This window comes from Pelophylax lessonae (assembly GCF_965119305.1).
Source record: "Pelophylax lessonae genome assembly, chromosome: 1".
In the NCBI taxonomy this organism is placed as follows: domain Eukaryota; kingdom Metazoa; phylum Chordata; class Amphibia; order Anura; family Ranidae; genus Pelophylax; species Pelophylax lessonae.
The window spans coordinates 717,909,961-717,931,569 of NC_138768.1; the positions used below are offsets into that span (position 1 = coordinate 717,909,961).

At 41.9% G+C, this 21,609-nt stretch overlaps 1 protein-coding gene across 1 annotated transcript in view; it reads right to left on the bottom strand.

Annotated features, from left to right (window-relative positions):
* The window catches only part of CENPU (centromere protein U), a gene marked incomplete at its 5' end in the record, with an annotated part of 186,207 nt that overhangs the window by 155,209 nt on the left and 9,389 nt on the right, over positions 1-21,609 (bottom strand). Inside the window, 2 exons of the mRNA XM_082249264.1 lie at positions 7,862-7,955; positions 13,603-13,726. Of these exons, the coding sequence (XP_082105390.1) occupies positions 7,862-7,955; positions 13,603-13,726 (218 nt within the window). The remainder of the gene's footprint in view (positions 1-7,861; positions 7,956-13,602; positions 13,727-21,609) is intronic.

Here is a 21,609-nt window from a genome sequence, read left to right on the forward strand (position 1 = left end):
CGAATCCGAAACTGTAAGAACGAGGAGGATTACATGACACAATCAAACTTGTTAACCTCTAGATTCGTGGAAAAAGGGTACAATCAGAAAGATGTACAAAAAACACGAGATGCAGTACATCTAATCCCGAGAAGTGAACTGTTAAAAACGAAAGAAAAAGGGAATAATAACAAGGGCGAAATAGCATTTCTGACTAACTTTAATAGGGACTACAAGCAGGTTGAAGCCATTATAAGAAAACATTGGCCTATTTTGTGATAAAGTGACACAGCACACTTCCGGTGATGACCCAGTGAGATCATTCGTGAGCTTGGAATCCAAAATTAAGTGTAATGGCCGCTCACCTCCATGTACACTCAATAGAGCGTTTTAGGTATAATGAATCACCCTGAGGGACCTCCAGAATATTCTCCAGTCAGCTTAGGGGCTTATAAAATAGCTATGCAATCACCAAATGGATCTCCAGGAGATATGGAAATGCCCAATGGATAATCCTTTTTCTTCTATAGGGTCATCATATAAGCGGCAAAAAATGTGGTGTTCCTGGGATACTCGTACACCAAAGATAAAAGGGGGGCTCTCATAGTGTAGTATATAAGGTATATTTTAATACATCCAAATAAATCACACTTACAATTAAAATCAGGAAGATGCGTTCAGTATTGCAGCAAGATACCGCCGATGCGACCTGTTCCGATACTTCCGGTCTCGGCCGTAGACCGGAAGTGACGTCACCGCGGCTTCTCCCGACGCGTTGCATCACAAAACTCACGTGACTTTATCAAGACCAGCCGCTGGTCAAATCCTTTGAGAATGTCCTGTGGGACGAAATGCATCAGGATCGTGCATGTTTAGCCAGACTTGCATTTGTTTCTGCCTTTACCATTGGACATTTTGTGAGTGTTATTCCCCTTTTTAAATAAACTTTTTATTTGGGTTTTACACTATGTCTGCGGTTTCCTTTGGTTTATTTCCACATGGGTCTGGATTTTTGTGAGTGATCCTTTCTACCTACCCTGCTGGATATACTCCTGGGAGACATCCGTGGTTGCAGATCGTTTCAGGAATCCTATACCATCCTAACAGCCTTTTTGACCCTCAAGCTATATGGTATTCAGGGTCAACAGCATCTGGTGAGCGCAATTTTATTTTGGTGTTGGTGATGGGATATCAGTATCAAGATTCACCTCTCTGTTTTTGGATTACTCCACGTGCACTTACCACTGTGAACTTTATATGGACTTTTTTGATTGTATTCAGTTACAGATTTTCACATTTAGAGCCGGTTCACACTGCCGCGACCATAAGTCGCCCCATGCCAGAGCGACTTTTTACCGCGACTTGTGAATTATTTTGCACGACTTGTATGACAGACGACTTTGTGTTTGGCCAATCAGAATATGATGTGTTGTGACCTAATTCCCCTTTTCTGTTTTTTTTACTCATTTCCTCATTGCCCACCAGTGCCACGTATCAGTGTCCACCAGTGCCACGTATCACTGTCCACTAGTGCCACGTATCACTGTCCACCAGTGCCACGAATCAGTGTCCACCAGTGCCACGTATCAGTGCCACAAATCAGTGTCCACCAGTGCCACATATCAGTGCCACAAATCAGTGTCCACCAGTGCCACGTATCAGTGCCACGAATTAGTGTCCACCAGTGCCACATATCAGTGCCACGAATCAGTGTCCACCAGTGCCACGAATCAGTGTCCACCAGTGCAACGTATCAGTGTCCACCAGTGCCACATATTAGTGCCACGAATCAGTGTCCACCAGTGCCACGTATCAGTGTCCACGAATGCCACGTATCAGTGTCCACCAGTGCCACGTATCAGTGTCCACCAGTGCCACGCATCAGTGTCCACCAGTGCCACGCATCAGTGTCCACCAGTGCCACGTATCAGTGTCCACCAGTGCCACGTATCAGTGTCCACCAGTGCCACATATTAGTGCCATGAATCAGTGTCCACCAGTGCCACGTATCAGTGTCCACCAGTGCCACGTATCAGTGTCCACCAGTGCCACGTATCAGTGTCCACCAGTGCCACGTATCAGTGTCCACCAGTGCCACATATTAGTGCCACGAATCAGTGTCCACCAGTGCCACGTATCAGTGTCCACCAGTGCCACGTATCAGTGCCACGAATCAGTGTCCACCAGTGCCACGAATCAGTGTCCACCAGTGCCACGAATCAGTGTCCACCAGTGCCACATTTCAGTGCCATGAATCAGTGTCCACCAGTGCCACTTATCTGTGTCCACCAGTGCCACTCACACAGACCAAGCAGAGATAATGGAATATATATACACCATTATATATATATATATATATATATATATATATACACACATACATACATACACACACCATATAGGCATGGCTGCAATGTGGGGAATGCCTGGCTAATCTCTTTCTTCTTCCTGGAAAGTCTGATAACAAGTAGCTTCAATTAAGATAAGGAGGCGACTCCCATTTAAGTATATGGGACAAGTCGGATCACAGGTCGCCTCAAAGTAGTACAGGACCCTTTTCTGAAGTCGGAGCGACTTCAGTAGTGCCAATTAAGACAGCACTGAATGATTAACATTGCTTTTGTTATGTCAAGCGACCTGGGGCGACCTGGGGCTACACAAGTCGCCTCACAAGTCGTGCTAGTGTGAATGGGCGCTTACTGATCACATATGTCATTTTATTTGTTTGTATTGAGAACTGTTGCAGTTCCTCACCCATTAGCACTGCATTTTTCTTTTCTTTTCCTTTGCGTCAACCTTTTTGTCAGTTGTTTGTGTCAGCAGCTTATAAACTTTATTGGTTAGCACAGTTTATGCACCCCTTTTTTTCCAGCGATTTATTTATGGTCCACCAATTGTAGATATCTAGCGCTGATTCTCTCCTCTCTTTAAATTTGTCTAGTATGTGGTGATACTACTGAATTAGCTGCGGATTTTTGGTGCTCCATTACATTACATTTATTTATTCTTTCCTTTTACTATTCCACATGTCTGTACCTCATTGGTAGCGCATAGATTCATTTCCATATACTGATATACTAATATCGCATATGAGCAGTGGATACCAAGGATGCCCCATTAGAAGCCCCCACCTGTGAAGGAGGAATATACTACCCCCAGCCCGAGTGGTTATTACCACTAAAACACCTTTATAGGTGCAATTGGAGGTGAGCGGCCATTGCACCTATTTTTAGGATTTTTGCTCACTCCTGGTGACACGATCTGGAAACGCGCAAAAGTCACTTGAATACATGTGAAGAATCACTATTAAGCAATTATTGCACATTGGACAATTGTGAAGATTCACCACTAGTCACAGACTGTGAAGCATTGGTTGCACAAGAACTTTATATATATATATATATATATATATATATATATATATATATATATATATATATATATATATATATATATGGATATCTATATATCACGTCACTAATGTTCGTTTGAGCACTTTACATTTGTGCGTTCTCATCTATTGTTTATCCTGCACACCCATTAGTGGTGATACATATATTTAAGTTTCACCGTCTATTCATCATTTAGGTGTGGTGATTGCCACACGTTTCACTTATAATTCTGTGTTTAGATAAATGCTTTCTTTATTTATATACTGTGACTTTGCACAATCAAACACTTCATCTTAGTCATATCTAGACACACATTGCTTTTTTTTTTTTTTTTTTTGCCTTGTTGGTGCATCTTTGCGCATTTTTTATTACTTGTCACTTTATGCTTTTTTTTCCAACTTTATATATCTGTTTAAACACTTTATGAAACTAGCGCCGATTCAACCCCTCTACTTTGTAGACATGTGCAGCTCATTCGCTACGAATTTAAATTCAGATGGATTTTCCGATTTCAGAAAATCGGATGTATCCGAATTTTCGAATTACAATAGTACCGAATTTAAACGAATCTGAAAAAAAGAAAAAAAATTTGGACCAAATTCCAATCTTTTCTAATCAATTTCGAATAGTTGTCAAATTCGAAAAATGGTTTTCGATTTTTTTTTTCAATGAGAATAAAATAGAATTAAAGGAATAGAATAAAATAATAAAAAAAAAAAAAGAACAGAATCAAATTGAAAGAATTTTTACCATCTTCTGAAATTCGAATTTCAAATAGAATTTGAATACATACGAATAGAATACATACGAATAGAATACAAAAGAATAGAATAAAAGAAAAAATAAATTAGACTATAATAGAATACGAAATAATAGAATTAAAAAAAACAATAGAATAGAAAGAATGTAACCATGTCCCAAAATTCAAATAGAATAGAAAATAATAGTATAGAAAAAAAGAACAGACTAAAATAGAATGAATATAACCATCTTCCGAAAATTCGAATTTTAAAAAAAGAATAAATTCCAATTTGAATAGAAAAGAATAGAACAACTAGAAAAAGAATTGAATTAAAAAAAACAAATTGAATAGAATAGAAAGAATATAACCATTTTCCAAAATTCAAATAGAATCAATTTAAATTGGAATAGAATATTAAAGAATAGGTTAGAATATGAAGATGATTACGTTCTTTCTATTCTAATTGTTTTTTTCTATTCTATTCTGTTCTTTTCTATTCTAATCTTTTCCATTCCTTTTTAAATTGATTTAATTTGAATTTTGGGAAATATTTTTTTCTATTCTATTGTTTTTTTAATTCTATTATTTTGTATTCTATTATTTTGTATTCTATTCTCTGCTATTCGAATTTTAGAAGAGGGTTATTATATTCTATTTTTTCTATTCCATTCCTTTAATCTTCTTTTAAATTTTATGGTCTTTGGAAATTGGAAAACTTTTCGAACACCATTTGAATTCGAATTTGAAAACTTTTCAATTTCGGAAAATGCTAAATCGATTCCAATAAGAATAAACAAAACAAATTCCGAAAAAGAATTCAACTAATTTAACTTAACGAATTTATTCAAATAACGAAACAAAACTAAAAAAATATTTTTTCTTTCTGCACATGTCTAGTCATCCCTGCTAAAATTTTCCATATGGCCAATTCCATATTTAGATCCTTACTGTAGAAGGGAGAATCCCCGGTTTTGATATATCGCATCCCAGCTTCAGCACCTAATACGTGGCATTGTAGAGACTCATTCTTCTACGCAGGCAATTCATGATTCTACATTATTCGTTTTCCTGCATTGCACCGAGGCTCTTCTTTAGCCGAGGGCCTGGAAGAACAACTTTTCTATATGCCAAACAGACAATGCCCGACCTATAGGCTTACACAAAAGATTTGGGACAAAGCTAAGCAGCTTCAGAAAGTGATTGGATATACAGGGTTTAGCCCTATTTGGGAGAACCATTCCTACCCAGAACTTGCTTAAGTTGCAACACGCGGCTTTATGGCAAGTTTATGGGGGGGGGGGGGGACTCATCCCTAGCATATTCTAGCCAATGGTCGCCTATTTCCCTTCTCCAAGTTAATTGCAGGTATAGGTATATCCTATTGAGAGTTCATCGTACCCCATATAGGTTTCACTCAATGGGCCTGCACACTGATCCTATTGTGTACTAGATGTAAGAGATGTAGACCTAATTTATTTGCTGTGGAGGTGCCTGAAGCTACACAGATATTGGGGCTCTGTCATCTCCACGGGGTCTATCCCCTTAGACCCTAAGCACTGTATTTTAAGTATGCTTGATGCCGTAATCAATGACAGGTATACTAAAGAGGCAGCGACTAGAGCCTTGTTTAAAGCCCGCAGGCTCTTTTTGCAACATTGGACCACTCCCACTCCCCCAACACTAAAGATGTGGATTACACAGATGGGTTTAGTGCTAAGAATGGAGAAAATTATATATCAACACAGGCAGCTACTCAAAGTTTTAAAGAGTGTGGAGAGGTTGGCTAGCTACCCCGGGGCTAGCACCGACTGACTTAGTGTTGGACATGATCCTACTGTAAATTGTGGAATGCATTCCATAGTGCTTCGGTGCAGCGGATGGCTGATCGCTTGGGCAGTTATCTTTCCTGTTTATTGGGTAATGTGTATATGCTGAAACCTCTCTTTCATGTGTATTGCCTGTATTAATCATGTTAACTGTTTTTATGGGGAATGGGACTGGTATTTGTTATATTGCAATGGAATGAATATTTTCTTTATTCTTGTCATGTCTAGTATTGTGACATCTCAGTAGAATTGTACTGGATTAAAAAAAAAAAAAAAAAAGAAGGATGGATTGTAAGAAGTTCTCAGCGAACTCTGTGGGACAATTGAAAAGTGCTCTAGTGCTTAAATTTGATATATTCAATAAATGGTGCAGAAAAAGTGCTAAAAAAAAAAAAAAAAAAAAAGTCCAATATAATGTTTAATATAATTGATGAGATATATTAATATATTAATGACTACTACATACTGAGTGACTTGCAGGTTTCGGGATGCACCCAGAAAAACCTCACAAAAGACACACTCCTAAACCTTGTGGTAGTCATTAATATAAAAAAATATTTGGATTACTGTAAATCTGTCCAGAGAAATTATCCATAATGGGTTACAGTAAAAGAGCGCCTGCCTGGAGGAGATCTCCTTGGATGTGTATCAGTCACAAGTTTATTTGACCCTTAGTGGAGGGTCCATCGCTTCCGGTGAGTAGGGTACCAGAAGGGATTGAAACACTCTGCACTGGTTGTCGTTTGGAGCACCCCAGCACTTTTGTTGGTAGCACTACAAGCACTTTTTTCTCATCAATTATATTGCACATTATATTGGGCTTTTTTTAACACTATCAGCACTTTTTCAGAGGACTGCCCCATTTATTGAATATATCAAATTTACGCACTAGAGCACTTTTCAATTATTTATTAATTTTTTTAAATGCTTATTTATGTATTTGAGAGGTATTGTTATTGTCATTTTGCAAGCGCTGTTTTTCTTGTTAGTGTTTTTGTCTGAGTTTTTATTTGGTGAACAGCAGCTGCATTATTTATTTACACGAGGAATTCAGTCACCCATATTCTTTTTCGTATTCACCTACCGCGGGTTTAATTATTTAGATTATATCTGTGGGACAATTGACAAGCACTCGGAAATTGTTCAGCCGGAGGAGATTCTCTGCATCGTTGGACTTGGCCACGAGTGCCCTAACGGTGCAGTCTATTTGAGGAGTATGGTGCACAGTCAAATAATCAGTGGCAGAGACAAGCGATTCAGATTCAGTCAGGTGGCCACGTATCTTGTCTTGGTCCGCCTCTAATGAAGTTGCATTCCTCGGTGAGTTTATCAATGCAAGAGAACAGGGAGGATCTACTATGTTTAATTGCAGATAAGATTACCCCCTTATGTCCGGTCGCTGCGGGCACTGAGGTGGGAGCAGGGCTCTCCTGTAGTTCAGCCATATTGCTGCTCCCGAAGCCTTCTGGCCAGGATGATATTGGAACATGCGGCCAGGGCCCGGGGAGTTTTCTTACTCAGCGTGGAGGATATACTTCTGCCACACATATCGCCAGGAGCTCTACACTTCTCAAGCCGGTCGGGCTGGCGGGGTAAGGTAAGGTAAAGATAAAGCAGGATGACGGGAGCTCTGCCTCGAGACGCCTTGTCCGCTCTACATCCGGTCACCCCCCCCCCCCCAGGTTAATTAACACTTTAAAGGTACAAACAACGAAAACCAGTGAAACAAGTGGTGCCCCCTGTTGGCTGCATTGAAGTCACAGTCAAGGTATGGGCACAATTTGGGGACAGCCCGTGCTTTCCTCTGACTGGCTAAACATTACCATAATGTTGCATGTTTGCTGGAAGTCTGCTTTAAAGTGAAAAGTGCAAGAGAAGTAGTAGTACTCAGAAAACAAGTAGAAAAATCCACATTTAGATACCTTTTGTTTTTTTCCTGGCACGCTCTTTGGTGTTAATGAGCGTCGCTCTGAGGCAGCAGTTTTATTCTTCCGTGTACTACTGTTTTTTCTCCCACTAAAAAAAGATTTATACCATATTATTACCAATTCATACTATTTGATGATGGATAAAATTCATGCAAAGCGGCAGACAATTGGTGCAACAATGGCAAGTAAAGTGATGGCTTTAAGCTAAAATGAATCTGTCCAGAAAAAGAAAAAAGGGAGCTAAAAAGCTAAAAGGGTTAGTGACTTAAAGTGGTTGTTAAGCCTCTTTATAAACTACACACAAACATCTGTTATAAAGTCTTCTATGCTGCAGTGTATGTTCTCTGTAAAAAGGATGCCTATTTCTACCTGAATTCACATTGCCGATTGGTGGGCACGTGACTCCTCGAGGTTCCCTCTCCCGATCTGACAGCGAGATTTCCCCACTGCAGCCAGTCGGGAGGAGGGGAGGAAAGGAGGAGAGAGCCAAGACATCAGCCGGGGATGAGGGGAGCCTCGAAGAGTCACGTGACTGCCGATCGGCGCTGTGAATGCAGGTTGAAATAGGCATATTTTTACAAAGAACATACACTGCAGCATAGAAGGCTTTATAACAGAGGGGATTGTGTGTAGTTTATAAGGGCAATTCAGCAGTGGGAAAGGGGGGGTGGGGGTCGTTAGTATTGGTAAGAGCTGACAGGCAGGGAGGGGAGGGGGGAGGAGGGCACATGAGACAGTGTGGAAAGCTGCAGATGACAGAGGCCCGTAACCTGACCATGGTGTCAGGGCTTAGCAGCCATGATACACCGTGGTCACTTTACAGGGGGGAGGGTATAGCCAGGTATTTCAGGTGATGGAAGGGACCAAATTACACAGCACAAGCACAACATGCTTTGAAGAAGCAGGATCCATGATTTTTTTTTTTTTTAGGTTAACAAATGCTTTAAGTTACATGAATTACATTAATCAGAGTTTACACATATATTCTTGTGGTTTTTCAGAACCAACAATCCTCTAGGTGTGAAATCACTAAGGCCCCGTTTACACTTGCAGTTGGAGGGAGATAAAAACATGCAGCTGAGCCACATTTTTACCACACCCCAACAAGTCCCTCTTAAGCTGCAATGGCAGCGGCCCAGGGTGTACGCATGTCGGGGCAAGAAATATACCCCCCTTTCTTCAACTGAATGGGCGGTTCTGCAAGTGTCCCACAACCACCTGAAATATATGCAGTAGTATTGTGCTAGTATGACGAACAAGGGGTTAAGCAGGTGGCGAAAAGATCATAATACTTTCCCAACACATGTCAAATGCTCTCTGAAGAGCGATCTGAACATCGTTTGCTCTTCAGAGACCAAAGCTCATGTGAACAAGCTCTAAAAGCACCATTCAACTCCAGTTCTGTGAAGATAAAGTGGTTCTAAAGGCTAGACATGTTTTACTCTTGCATTCCCTTCTTTAAAAGGTAAAAAAAATGTCTTTGTATTTATATTGCCCCCTAACCCCTCTGTATAATCTTCTGAGCCCTATCTCGATCCAGCGCTGTGCCTGTCTGCAGGGGTCCTCTCCTTTTTTGCTCACAGAGGCAGCAGCAGGAGCCATTGACTCCAGCTGCTGTCAATAAAATCATGTGCGCAGAGAGCGGGGCAGGTCAATAGATGCACACAGTCCAGCTCGGGATCAAGTCTGCAGGTGTGCCCCCATAGCAAGCAGCTTACTAAGGGGGGCACATAAAGAAAAGGAGAAGTCAGGAGTAGGTTCAAGGCTGCTCTGTGCTAATCCATTGCACACAGCAGATAAGTAGAACAGAACATGTTTGTTATTTTGGGGGGAAAAACATTTTTTTACAACCACTATAAGCTTCAGCACTACTTGAAGCTTGTTGAATTCCTGCTGAAGCCTGCTAGCAACTTCTTTAAAATCACAGTCAGCACAGATTAAGACTCATGTTTATGATCCCAATATTGAAACAAAGCTTTTCTAAGCATGCCAAAAGGTTTAAAAATGCATTGCAAAAGCTTGCTGCACACACTGCTCTTGTGAACTGAAATGTGTGATCAAGGTCTAGCAGTGCACGAGATGCAGCAGGGCCCTATTCTTTTCTACACAACAATGCAGGCAAGTTTCATACAACATAGATGAAACCTAGAATCCCCCGCTTGCCTAGATACATACATTACATTTATATTCCTGCCACTAGATGGTGCTATGGACACAGCAAATATACAATGTATGATCCAATTCTACTGTATAAAAAAATATTTTGGATTGGCAAGTATTTTTTCATCTGAATCTAAAGTTTATTGTGAAAAAAGTTTAAGGATTAAAGCCTCTAAACCACACCTTCAAAAGGAGGTATAATGGGAGCTTCCATACATCCATCTGGACAGACGCATTTTAATCATCAAAGTAGGAGTAGCCTGCTGAGTTGTACATAAAGTCTATTAATCCAGTGCACAGGAGGGAGGGCCAGGAAAGCACCAAAGAGTCGCATTATTTTATTGCACAGAGGCTTAGTAGTTAGCACTTCTGCCTTGCAGCACTAGGTTCCTCAGTTTGAATCCCACCCAACATTTGGAGTGTGCATGTTCTTCCAGGGCTTGCATAGGTTTCTTCTGGGTATTTCGGTTTTTTTCCCACACCTCTAAGAGAAGGTAGTAGGTTAATTAGGTCCCATCTAAATTTGGCCTAATAGATGTGTATGGATAAGAGACCTTACATTGTAAGCTTCCTTAGGGCGTACAGTGATGTGAATGAAAGTATGTAAATTATTGGTGCTATATAGATCTCTGTTAAAAAAAAAAAAAAATCCAAAATGTTCCCAGTGACTATGAATGTCAAATGACTAATATAAAATATTACTATGGTAGCATCAAAGATGCATCAATAATTAATAATGATTGATAAGAGTTCATTTCAATAATCCCCATCACGCTTGGTACTCAATTTTTTTAACATAAAAGGGAAGTTAAATGTCTTAGCTAATAAATAGGCAAAAAATTTGGGGGAGCATACCCATGTATTTCTAAAGCTGCTGCAGCTATGAACCAAAAGACATGTATATTAAAAAAGAATAGCGCGCAAATGCAAAAGAAATAACTACCAAATCTGAAGACCATCCATAAATAAAAATGGGGGTTTGGTCCCACCATATGGCCATATCGTGCTCAAGCCCACTACTGCGTCAAAGTACCCCATTATCAGTGGGTCCTACACTATCCATGAAAAAGAGATGAATCCAGCCTTTCTAACCCTTGGAGATAATACTCCTTGCTGGGAAGGATGTGCAAATGCACTACAGGGGACTCCTCCTATATCCACTTGATGGTGGACACTGATTGAGTACAGGTGTGTGTGGGGGTGTCCACCATCAAGTGGATATAGGAGGAGTCCCCTGTAGTGCATTTGCACATCCTTCCCAGCAAGGAGTATTATCTCCAAGGGTTAGAAAGGCTGGATTCATCTCTTTTTCATGGATAGTGTAGGACCCACTGATAATGGGGTACTTTGACGCAGTAGTGGGCTTGAGCACGATATGGCCATATGGTGGGACCAAACCCCCATTTTTATTTATGGATTGTCTTCAGATTTGGTAGTTATTTCTTTTGCATTTGCGCGCTATTCTTTTTTAATATACATGTCTTTTGGTTCATAGCTGCAGCAGCTTTAGAAATACATGGGTATGCTCCCCCAATTTTTTTGCCTGTTTATTATGTATTCGGTCTGACCAGACTATCGAGGTTGAGCAACCCTCCCCACCCCCCCACACACACCTGTACTCAATCAGTGTCCACCATCAAGTGGATATAGGAGGAGTCCCCTGTAGTGCATTTGCACATCCTTCCCAGCAAGGAGTATTATCTCCAAGGGTTAGAAAGGCTGGATTCATCTCTTTTTCATGGATAGTGTAGGACCCACTGATAATGGGGTACTTTGACGCAGTAGTGGGCTTGAGCACGATATGGCCATATGGTGGGACCAAACCCCCATTTTTATTTATGGATTGTCTTCAGATTTGGTAGTTATTTCTTTTGCATTTGCGCGCTATTATTTTTTAATATACATGTCTTTTGGTTCATAGCTGCAGCAGCTTTAGAAATACATGGGTTTGCTCCCCCAAATTTTTTGCCTGTTTATTATGTATTCGGTCTGACCAGACTATCGAGGTTGAGCAACCCTCCCCACCCCCCCACACACACCTGTACTCAATCAGTGTCCACCATCAAGTGGATATAGGAGGAGTCCCCTGTAGTGCATTTGCACATCCTTCCCAGCAAGGAGTATTATCTCCAAGGGTTAGAAAGGCTGGATTCATCTCTTTTTCATGGATAGTGTAGGACCCACTGATAATGGGGTACTTTGACGCAGTAGTGGGCTTGAGCACGATATGGCCATATGGTGGGACCAAACCCCCATTTTTATTTATGGATTGTCTTCAGATTTGGTAGTTATTTCTTTTGCATTTGCGCACTATTCTTTTTTAATATACATGTCTTTTGGTTCATAGCTGCAGCAGCTTTAGAAATACATGGGTATGCTCCCCCAAATTTTTTGCCTGTTTATTATGTATTCGGTCTGACCAGACTATCGAGGTTGAGCAACCCTCCCCACCCCCCCCACACACACCTGTACTCAATCAGTGTCCACCATCAAGTGGATATAGGAGGAGTCCCCTGTAGTGCATTTGCACATCCTTCCCAGCAAGGAGTATTATCTCCAAGGGTTAGAAAGGCTGGATTCATCTCTTTTTCATGGATAGTGTAGGACCCACTGATAATGGGGTACTTTGACGCAGTAGTGGGCTTGAGCACGATATGGCCATATGGTGGGACCAAACCCCCATTTATGGATTGTCTTCAGATTTGGTAGTTATTTCTTTTGCATTTGCGCGCTATTCTTTTTTAATATAAATGTCTTAGCTAGCTTTAACATGCACTTGTACCCTAAGCACTCTCGACTTGCAGCTATGGGGTCCTTGTTTTGTAGCAGAACATTAGACTAAGCTCCTTCACTGTACTTATAATTTGCGAAGAAAATACTGGCACTACACACAATATATAAAAGTAATGTAAACCAGAGAAAAACATCAGAATACTTTAACCATAGCATGTAGAGGTAGGATAACTTCATATGCATTTTCCTAATATTCAAACAGAGAACTTATTTGCAAATGTAACATGAGTTTATTAAAGATATATTTGCAAGTAGCCTTATATGTTATGCATTAATCCACCTAGCAGAGATCTCCTCTATACTCACTTGTCCTTAAAATGGTTGTAAAGGCTGAAGGTTTTTCTTCTGTGTGTTGCTCCCCCCAAATACAGGTAAATATTTCATGTATGTTATTTTCATTTTTTTTTTAAAAGCTAAAGCTTTATTATCACTTTTAGGCTTGCGTCACATCTACATGTGTCGAGAATGTGCACAAAACTGTGTGCGTCCCCTGCATGAAAAAAACATGCTGCTCTTTCACAGATGTGTGGGAGTGCCGATAATTCTTAATGGCAATCCCAAACATCAGCAAATACACAGTTTGGTGTGGCGTGATTTTAGAAAAAGGTTGGGGACTTCTTACACCGCATTTCTTATGGGTAGTGCCCTACATGCAACACGCACACAAATGTTCACACACTGATGTGAATCAAGAGTTATTCCAAGCTACAGAGGAGAACATACTAACACAAGCATACATGCTATAGATAATGATTTATCCTGTCCACACTGTTTGACATCACCTTTTTTCTTGGCTGACATTTGGACCTGAAGATGCCCTGCTGGCTGACTTTTGTGACGAAACCTTACTCTTCTCTAGTAGCTCTTCATCTTCAGTATACACAGCAGTGCTATGTAATGGAGGATCTTACAAAATGAAAAAAACAACATTAAGAAGGCCTACAGATAAATCATGTGCTTACTGTTTATAATTCAAGATTTGCACATACCGCATTATGAACAACTGTATAAATGCAGCCAGAAGCAGCTTACATACACTACCCAATATCCTTACTCTGTTTTCCCATATGTACTGTAGTTGGCAAAATATTACCTGGACAGAATGCACATGGGAAACCAAAGCACCAGTATTTGCTTGAAATTTACTGCCATTGCCAGGGTATCAGTTTTGAAGAAATTACAGGTGTTATCTAAGTGTCTCCTATGGTCAGAGAGGCAAGTGCCTGTCTTAGAAGGTTAAAAAAAAAAAAAAAAATGCGCATAGCAGTTGCTGGATGTAAAACAAACTGCCACATTTAAGAGCTATTTCAGGAGTCTCTGTAACCCCAGTGGCATGGGTTGGTCTGTAATTTTCCACTTATAAACACAAAGTATGGAGTGGGGTGGTCTGAAATAGGTCACCTATAACACAGGGTAGGACATGGAGCAGTCCAAAGTATCCCACTTATGGCACACAATACAGAATAGTTCAGAAAATATAACAAGTCGCATAGCCAGAGAACACGTGTATATTTCATTGAGCTCTCCTGGCCACCACAGAAATGCACAGTTGCAATATAAACAGTATAAATCAAATGTAGGACGAATGCTGTGCACTTTTTAAACACAATTTAGCCTTTACCAGGCCATAAGAGCATCAGTATTTCCCAAACACACAAAAGACCTCTATCCAGAGGTGATATTTTTCTTTACATAAATTGAAACAGAAAATGTTTAAAGTGGAACTTTACACTGCTCCCCTTCCCCCATCCCAACCACTGCCACCATATAAAATCTATAAGCAGAAGAGACACATTCAGGGGCATTCGAAATGACCCCAATGAGTTTTCTGGCAGAAGTTCCCTTAAATAATACGTTCACCTTTAAAAAACAATATAATAAATGCACATTTTTTATTTTATTTATTTTATTTATTTTAAGAGCCTGGAAAGCATTGCAACAGTGATCAGCAGATAGTTGGTGCAATGCAGGTCTTCTGTATCCTGTCAGTGTAAGCAGTCTGCTCGTACATTGTACAGGCAGACAGGAAAAATCAATGAACTACCACAGCGTTCACGAGCGTCGTTGCAGTTAGTGGAGAACAATCCGTCAGCTGCAAAGTATGTTGGTACTTGCAGTTGATTTATTCACAGGACTCCTTGAATGAATGAATAAATAAATGTGGGGCGAAGCACTGCACGGCCACGCTCTTTTCAAAAAGACAGCTGGTACGGGGAACTTCTCCCCATACTGCTGTTACACAGTGGGCTCGGATCCCCAACCAAGCAGCTGCAGGAGCGGGAACAGGTTACATGTTCCACCCTAAAAACGGTGAACTGATCTCTTGAAGAACTGCCTGTAACTAATTCAGTCAAGTATTTGCACCAGTGTCGGTAACATTACCAACACCTATGGCAAAACAACGAAGTTATTATCTGTTAACTTGATTTCCAGTCATCTTCCAGGATGGCTTAATTGAGGTATAGGCTCCTCCCACCTAGCACAGGAAACACAATTCACATTTGATTAAATACAGGTGAGAGGCAGATCCCCTTCACTAATAATAAATAACCGAAGGCCATTAAACCTCACACCTACCACCCATAATACACACATCCTAGATAGGGTGGGAAGCAGCGCCACCCTGGAAGATGACTGGAAATCGAGTTAACAGGTAATAACTTATTTTTTCCCAAGTCACCTTCCAGGATGGCTTAATTGAGAACGACATAATAGAAACTTTACCTGCTTAGGGAGGGACTACAGCCTGTAGCACTTTTCTCCCAAAAACCTGGTCGCTAGCCGAAAAGGAGAGCCAGACGGTAAGGCTTGACAAAGGTCTGGAAGCTCGACCATGTGGCTGCTTTTCAGATTTGGATCAGGGTAGCTCCTGCCCTTTCAGCCCAGGACATAGCCAGAGCTCTAGTGGAGTGGGCTTTAAGGTTGAGGGGAGCTTGAAGCCCCACTGATGCATACGCCTCCATGATTGCCGCTTTCATCCACCTAGCAATGGTGGCCTTAGGAGGCAGCTGATCCTTATTTTATTTCCTAAGAATAGCAGGAACAGCTTAGTGGTTTTCCTCCAATCTGTAGTGCGTTCAATGTAACCTATCAAACATCGCCTCACATCAATTTTTTGGAAATCCTTTTCCTTGGGATTGCTGGCTTGTCCGCAGAAAGATGGGATAATGATCTCTTATGATCGGTGAAAGTTCGTAGATACTTTGGGGAGGAAACCCAGATCCAGTGACAGAACCACTCTATCAGGAAGAATGGAACAGTATGGTTCTGCTCCAGACGCAACATCCACACGCCCCCTGGAAAATAGCCGGCCTTCATTATCCTTTGCTACTTGGGATTGTTCGCGGGACGCCGCATCTCCATCCCCAGGTTCTAGCGATTTGACAAGCCTGTTTATTCTTGAGACATTGTGAGTAATATTTTTTAATAAAGTGGAATATTATTTTTAAACGGGATTACGCTATGGGCTTCGCTTTCTTTTCTTCCCACATATTCATTTATGTTTGATGAAAAATATTGAGGAGCACGAACCCTACACTGATCTGTTACATGCTTCTTGAGAAGTGGTCTACTTGCATCGACTAAGCATTCCTCTAACACCGGATCTTCAGCGGTCTTGATTAATAGCTGGGAGAGGCTGACTCATTAAGTTGAGCAGCCAAGGAAATCTGGTAAGCTGCTTAACATATCCCATCACCGAGGTGTTCCCTTCCTTCACATACCCTGGGTGTCACGGGTTGAATCACTTCTTGCAATATTGTGCACGTGGATTTATGATTTCATTTTATATAATTTATATTGGGACTCATTCATTTGGACACTCTTTTTCTTCATTATAAACATCATTGTGATTAGTAGTTTTTTTCCATTCATTTGGACACTATTTATCAATTTTGTGATCATTAATACTCTTAGCGCTACACTTTTATGTTTTATTGGTAATTTGAGTCACTGTTGGTTGATTTTGTGTTGGCTGCTGACATATATTTATTAATTATTTATCATATTAGCGCGGAAATTCTTTCTATTTTTTATATATTCTGCTACGGACAAGGCTTGCAGCTCGCCGACTCTCCTGGCTGTGAACAGCGCTACTAAGAGCACCGTTTTGTAGGTCAATAATTTTAACATACACTCTTCTAACGGTTCAAAAGGATGTTTTGAGAAACTTTGTAGCACCGAAGACAGATCCTATGGGGAAATCTATTGAGTCGTGGGCCTCTGCTCCTAGAGTCGGCCTTTTAATCTTTTAATTAGCGTGTGTTCTGCTAATCTGAAGTCTAGAAAGCTGGACAGCACCGCCACCTGAACCTTTAAGGTATTGGGGCTAAACCCAAGTCCGCCCCCCCCCCTGTAGGAAATCCAGCACCACCGGGATGATGGGTCCAGAAATCCTGTTACTTTTGCGCCAAAAGCAGAATTTCTTCCACACCTTATTATAGATTAAGTTAGTCGACTTTTTTCTACTGTGTAAGATCGTGTCAATTACTTTCTCGGACAGATCTTTAGCAAGTACCGCTCAGGAGCCAAGCCGTCAGAGAAAGACTGCTCACTTGAGGATGGCACAGCTCTCCCTGGACCAATAGGTGGCTCCTCTCCGGCAACAGCCATGGCGTTGCTATTAAAAGCTTCTGAAGACCCCACCAGCTCACCTATTCCATCCCTTCACCCCCCCCTCCCTTTTTCTTTTTTTTCTTCTTTTCCCCCTCTCCCCCCACTTCTCCTTCTTCCGTGGTTCTTCCTGATCTTATTCCTTTCTTACTATATACGTCTTCTCCGAAAATCTTTCCCATTCCCTTACGGCATACATATCATTGCCTCCTTTTGGGGTCTGTGGGGGTGGCTGGCCTCGTGGGATGCCCTCCTCACTCCTGTATACCGGCCATATGACAGATGCCGGTGGGGGTGGGGTTTTTCCCTTGGGGCCTGTTATCCTGCAGATACTTATAATAACTGTGTATCGTCCTTTATTGCATACTGTTATATCCGCATAATTCCTGCCTTCTGCTCCGATGTTTCCTTGATGTTCGGATGTATTTTGATTCATTGTTCTTGTTGCTTGTGTATGCCTTTTTCTCCTTAATAAATACTGAATTTGCAAAAAAAAGCTTCTGAAGAGCAGCAAACCAAGACCTCTTTGGCCAAGCTGGAGCTATCACAAAGACTTTTGCTCTTGATGTTTTGACCTTTTGAATCACTTTGGGTATGAAATTAAATGGAGGGAAGGCATATAGGAGATCCTCTGTCCAAGGGAATGCAAATGCATCTAGACCCGACTGCGAGAGTCCCTGTAAATTTAGTAAAAATCCTCCACGTTCGCATTCTTGGCCGAGGCAAACCGGTCTATTGGCGGGAACCCCCACCTTTCCGTGATTGTCCTGAACACTTCCTGGTTCAGGCTCCATTCTGTATGGTAAATCTTCTCTCTGCTCAAAAGATCTGCCAAATAGTTCTGCTCTCCTTTGAGGTGAATGGCCGCCAGCGAGAGGGTGCTTGCTTCCGCCCAAGTAAGGATCTGTTCTGCCACCGACATGAGGGAAGGTGCCCGTGTCCCCCCTTGTTTGTTTATGTAGGCCACTGTAGCAACATTGTCTGACAGAATCAGAATAGGTCTTCCTACTATGCTGGGCCAAAAGGCAAGAAGAGACATCCAAACTGCTTTTAACTCCCTTACATTGGAGCAGTCGTCTCTCTCTGATCTCTCCCAATTTCCCTAGGTGGCTAGCTTTTCCGTGTCTCCCCAGCCCCACGCGCTTGCATCTGTTATTCGGTCTGGATTTTCCTGTGTCCAGGGTCTCCCTATCGCCAGGTTGCCTTCCTGTAGCCACCAGTGTAAAGAGTTTTTTTACTTGATCTGGCAGAGTTAACCGCTCATTCAAGGTACTCAATTGTCCGTTCCATTTTGTAAGAGAAATTCTGTAGTTTTCTCATATGTTCTTGAGCCAAGGGTATAGCTGGGATAGCCGCCGTTATTTCCCTGATGAAAGTGCCTGTACTAAAAGGAGGTTGGAGGTTTCCAACTTCAGCAGGTCTTTCTTCTCTGTTGGAAAATACATCTTTACTTCCAAAGAGTTGAGAATGTACCCCAAGAAGAAGACTTTTTGAGTAGGTTGCAGGTTCGACTTTTCCGTATTCACAATCCACGCCAGAGACTCCAGATGGTTTATCGCAAAAGGCTAGATTCTTCTCTAGCTCTGCAGATGACTCCGCAAATAGCAACAGATCGTCTAGGTAAGGTATTATTTGCACCCTGCAGTCCTCAACCCTTGCAAGGCTTCTGCTAGAACCTTGGTGGTGATCCTGGGTGCCGATGCCAGTCTAAACAGGAGAGCGTTGAACTGAAACCAGAGTGTCTGCTCTGGCCCTTTTACTGCGAATCTGAGAAAGGGTTTGGAGCATTTCCTTATCGGGATATGCAGGTATTCATCCTTGATCGATTGTTACCATAAAAGCATTTCTGAACAACAGCTCTCCTGTTGTAAATATCGTGTCCATCTTGAATTTCTTGTACACAACACTCTTGTTGACTTCTTTTAAATTCAGAATGAATCTGTATTTTCCTGATGGCTTTATTCTGACGAATAGGTGAGAAAATAATCCCCCCCCCCCCCATAGCCTCGAACTTGAGGAATGGGGGAAAACTACCCTCTCATCCAGAAACTCCTGGATAAGACCCATCATGGTCGCCGCTACGATTGGGTTCGAAGGTAGCGGGGGGGTCACCAAAAAATGAACTGGGGGTACTTGACGAAATTCTATTCTGTATCCATTTTGGATAAAATCCAGGATGAATTCGTTGGCTGTAACCCTTTGCCAGAAGGGTAAGAAGACCCCCAGCCTCCCCCCTACCTTGCAGAGGGAGTCATTGGTTTTTGTATTTGGTCTGGGAGGGAACAAAAATCCCCCTCTGGGAGAGATTAAACAAAAGTCCCCCTCGACCTCTGCCTTTCCTTTGTTGCCAAGGCCTGCTTTGGTCCTTCCTTGCTGTGCCTTTTTGATTATTCTTCCTAAAAGGACGAAAAGGCTTTTTGAACTGTTTCTTCAGATGAGAAAAACCTTTCTTATCTGCCGACTTTTCCAATACCGAATCTAAATCTTCACCGAAGATTAAGCCCCCCTTGAAAGGTAGCGAACACAACTTGGCCTTAGAAGCCACATCCCCTGCCCAGGCTTTAAGCCAGATCGCACGCCGGCTTTGCTGATAAGGGCTGTACAACGCACTGAAAACCTAATCACTTCCGTGGATGCGTCCACTATATAGGCAACTGCCTTGTTAAGGATAGGGAGCAAGTCCAGAATTTCCTCCTTTGGAGTGTCTTGTTCAAAGGGGATCTGCAGTGGTTTCAACCAGAGGTCCAGAGTCGTTGCAACACAAGTGGACGCAATGGCCAGTTGAAAATTGGCTGCCCCCGCATCCCATGCTTTCTTCAGATAGCCTTTTGCTTTTCTAACCATCGCATCCTTTAGCGCTCCTGCGTCTTCAAACAATAGGTCCAATTTTCTGGCTACTTTTGACAAAGCTGCGTCCAATTTAGGGCGTTTTTCCCACAGTGCTGCGTCTTCTTCCTTGAACGGAAATCTTCTCTTCAGATTTCTTGGGGGAGAAAATATGATTTTTGTAAGATCTATTTCTCTGATGTCCATCGACAGATGCAGCCTCGTTTCCATGAGCTGAGTGGGTTATGCTGCCACCTTCAGGAGTAGTCTAGGCAGTACGTTAGTACAAAACTTTGAACATGTACACGCCCACGGGGCTGTCCCTCCAGGCATAACCCCCACTGCCACAGCCCAGCACATCAGTTTAGTTGCAAGCAGTGAAGACAAAAAAAAAATCCCTATACAGAGGGGCTGGTGCTGCATCTGTCGATGGACATCAGAGTATAAGATTTTACGGTAAGATCTTAAAAAAAAATCTTATTTTCTCTATCGTCCATCGACAGACGCAGCCTTATCTCAATGAGCTGATAAGGACGTCCCAAAGCAGTATAGGCATAAGGGGTGGGAAAAACGCAACCACATAGTAACGTCAACCCCAAGAGGCTAAACCTAGCCAACCGGGCAACATGGAGCTCAACCAAACAAAAGGAGCTCACCCAGGTAAAAGACCCCTAAGAGAATAACAAAAGGCAAACATTCTTATTAAACAGCAGCCTGCAAAACCTTGCGGCCAAAAGAGGCATCCGAAGATGCCAACAAATCCACCTTGTACAATTCAGTAAAGGTATGCACAGACGACCAAGTCGCTGCCTTACAAACTTGTACAACAGAGGCCTGATGGCGAAAAGCCCAGGAGGCATTCACCGCTCTAGTATGTGCCTAATGTATGTGACTAATGAGCCTTCACAGTGAAAAGAGGAACCTGACCCTTGATTGAATAAGCCTGAACAACCGTCTGCCTGATCCATCTCAAAATGGTAGCAGCGGATGCAGCCAAACCTTTGCGAGGACCGTCCGGAAGGAAAAAGAGTGAGTCTGACTTCCTGAAGGACTCAGTGACCGTCAGTTAAACCCTTATCGCCCAAATCACATCCAGAGTGAAAGGCAACTTCCTTGGGATGTTTAGGCTTAGGACATAAGGAAGGCAACACAATGTCTTCATTCAGGTGAAAATCCGACACCACCTTAGGAAGACAAGATGTATTTCGTCTGAGGACCACTTTTATCCCTGTGAACCACCAAATAAGGCGAACGACAGGACAGCACCGCCAACTCAGAGACTGTGTGAGCAGAAGTGATAGCCACTAGGAAGGCAACCTTCTGTGACAAAGAAAGCAGAGAAATGTCCCCAA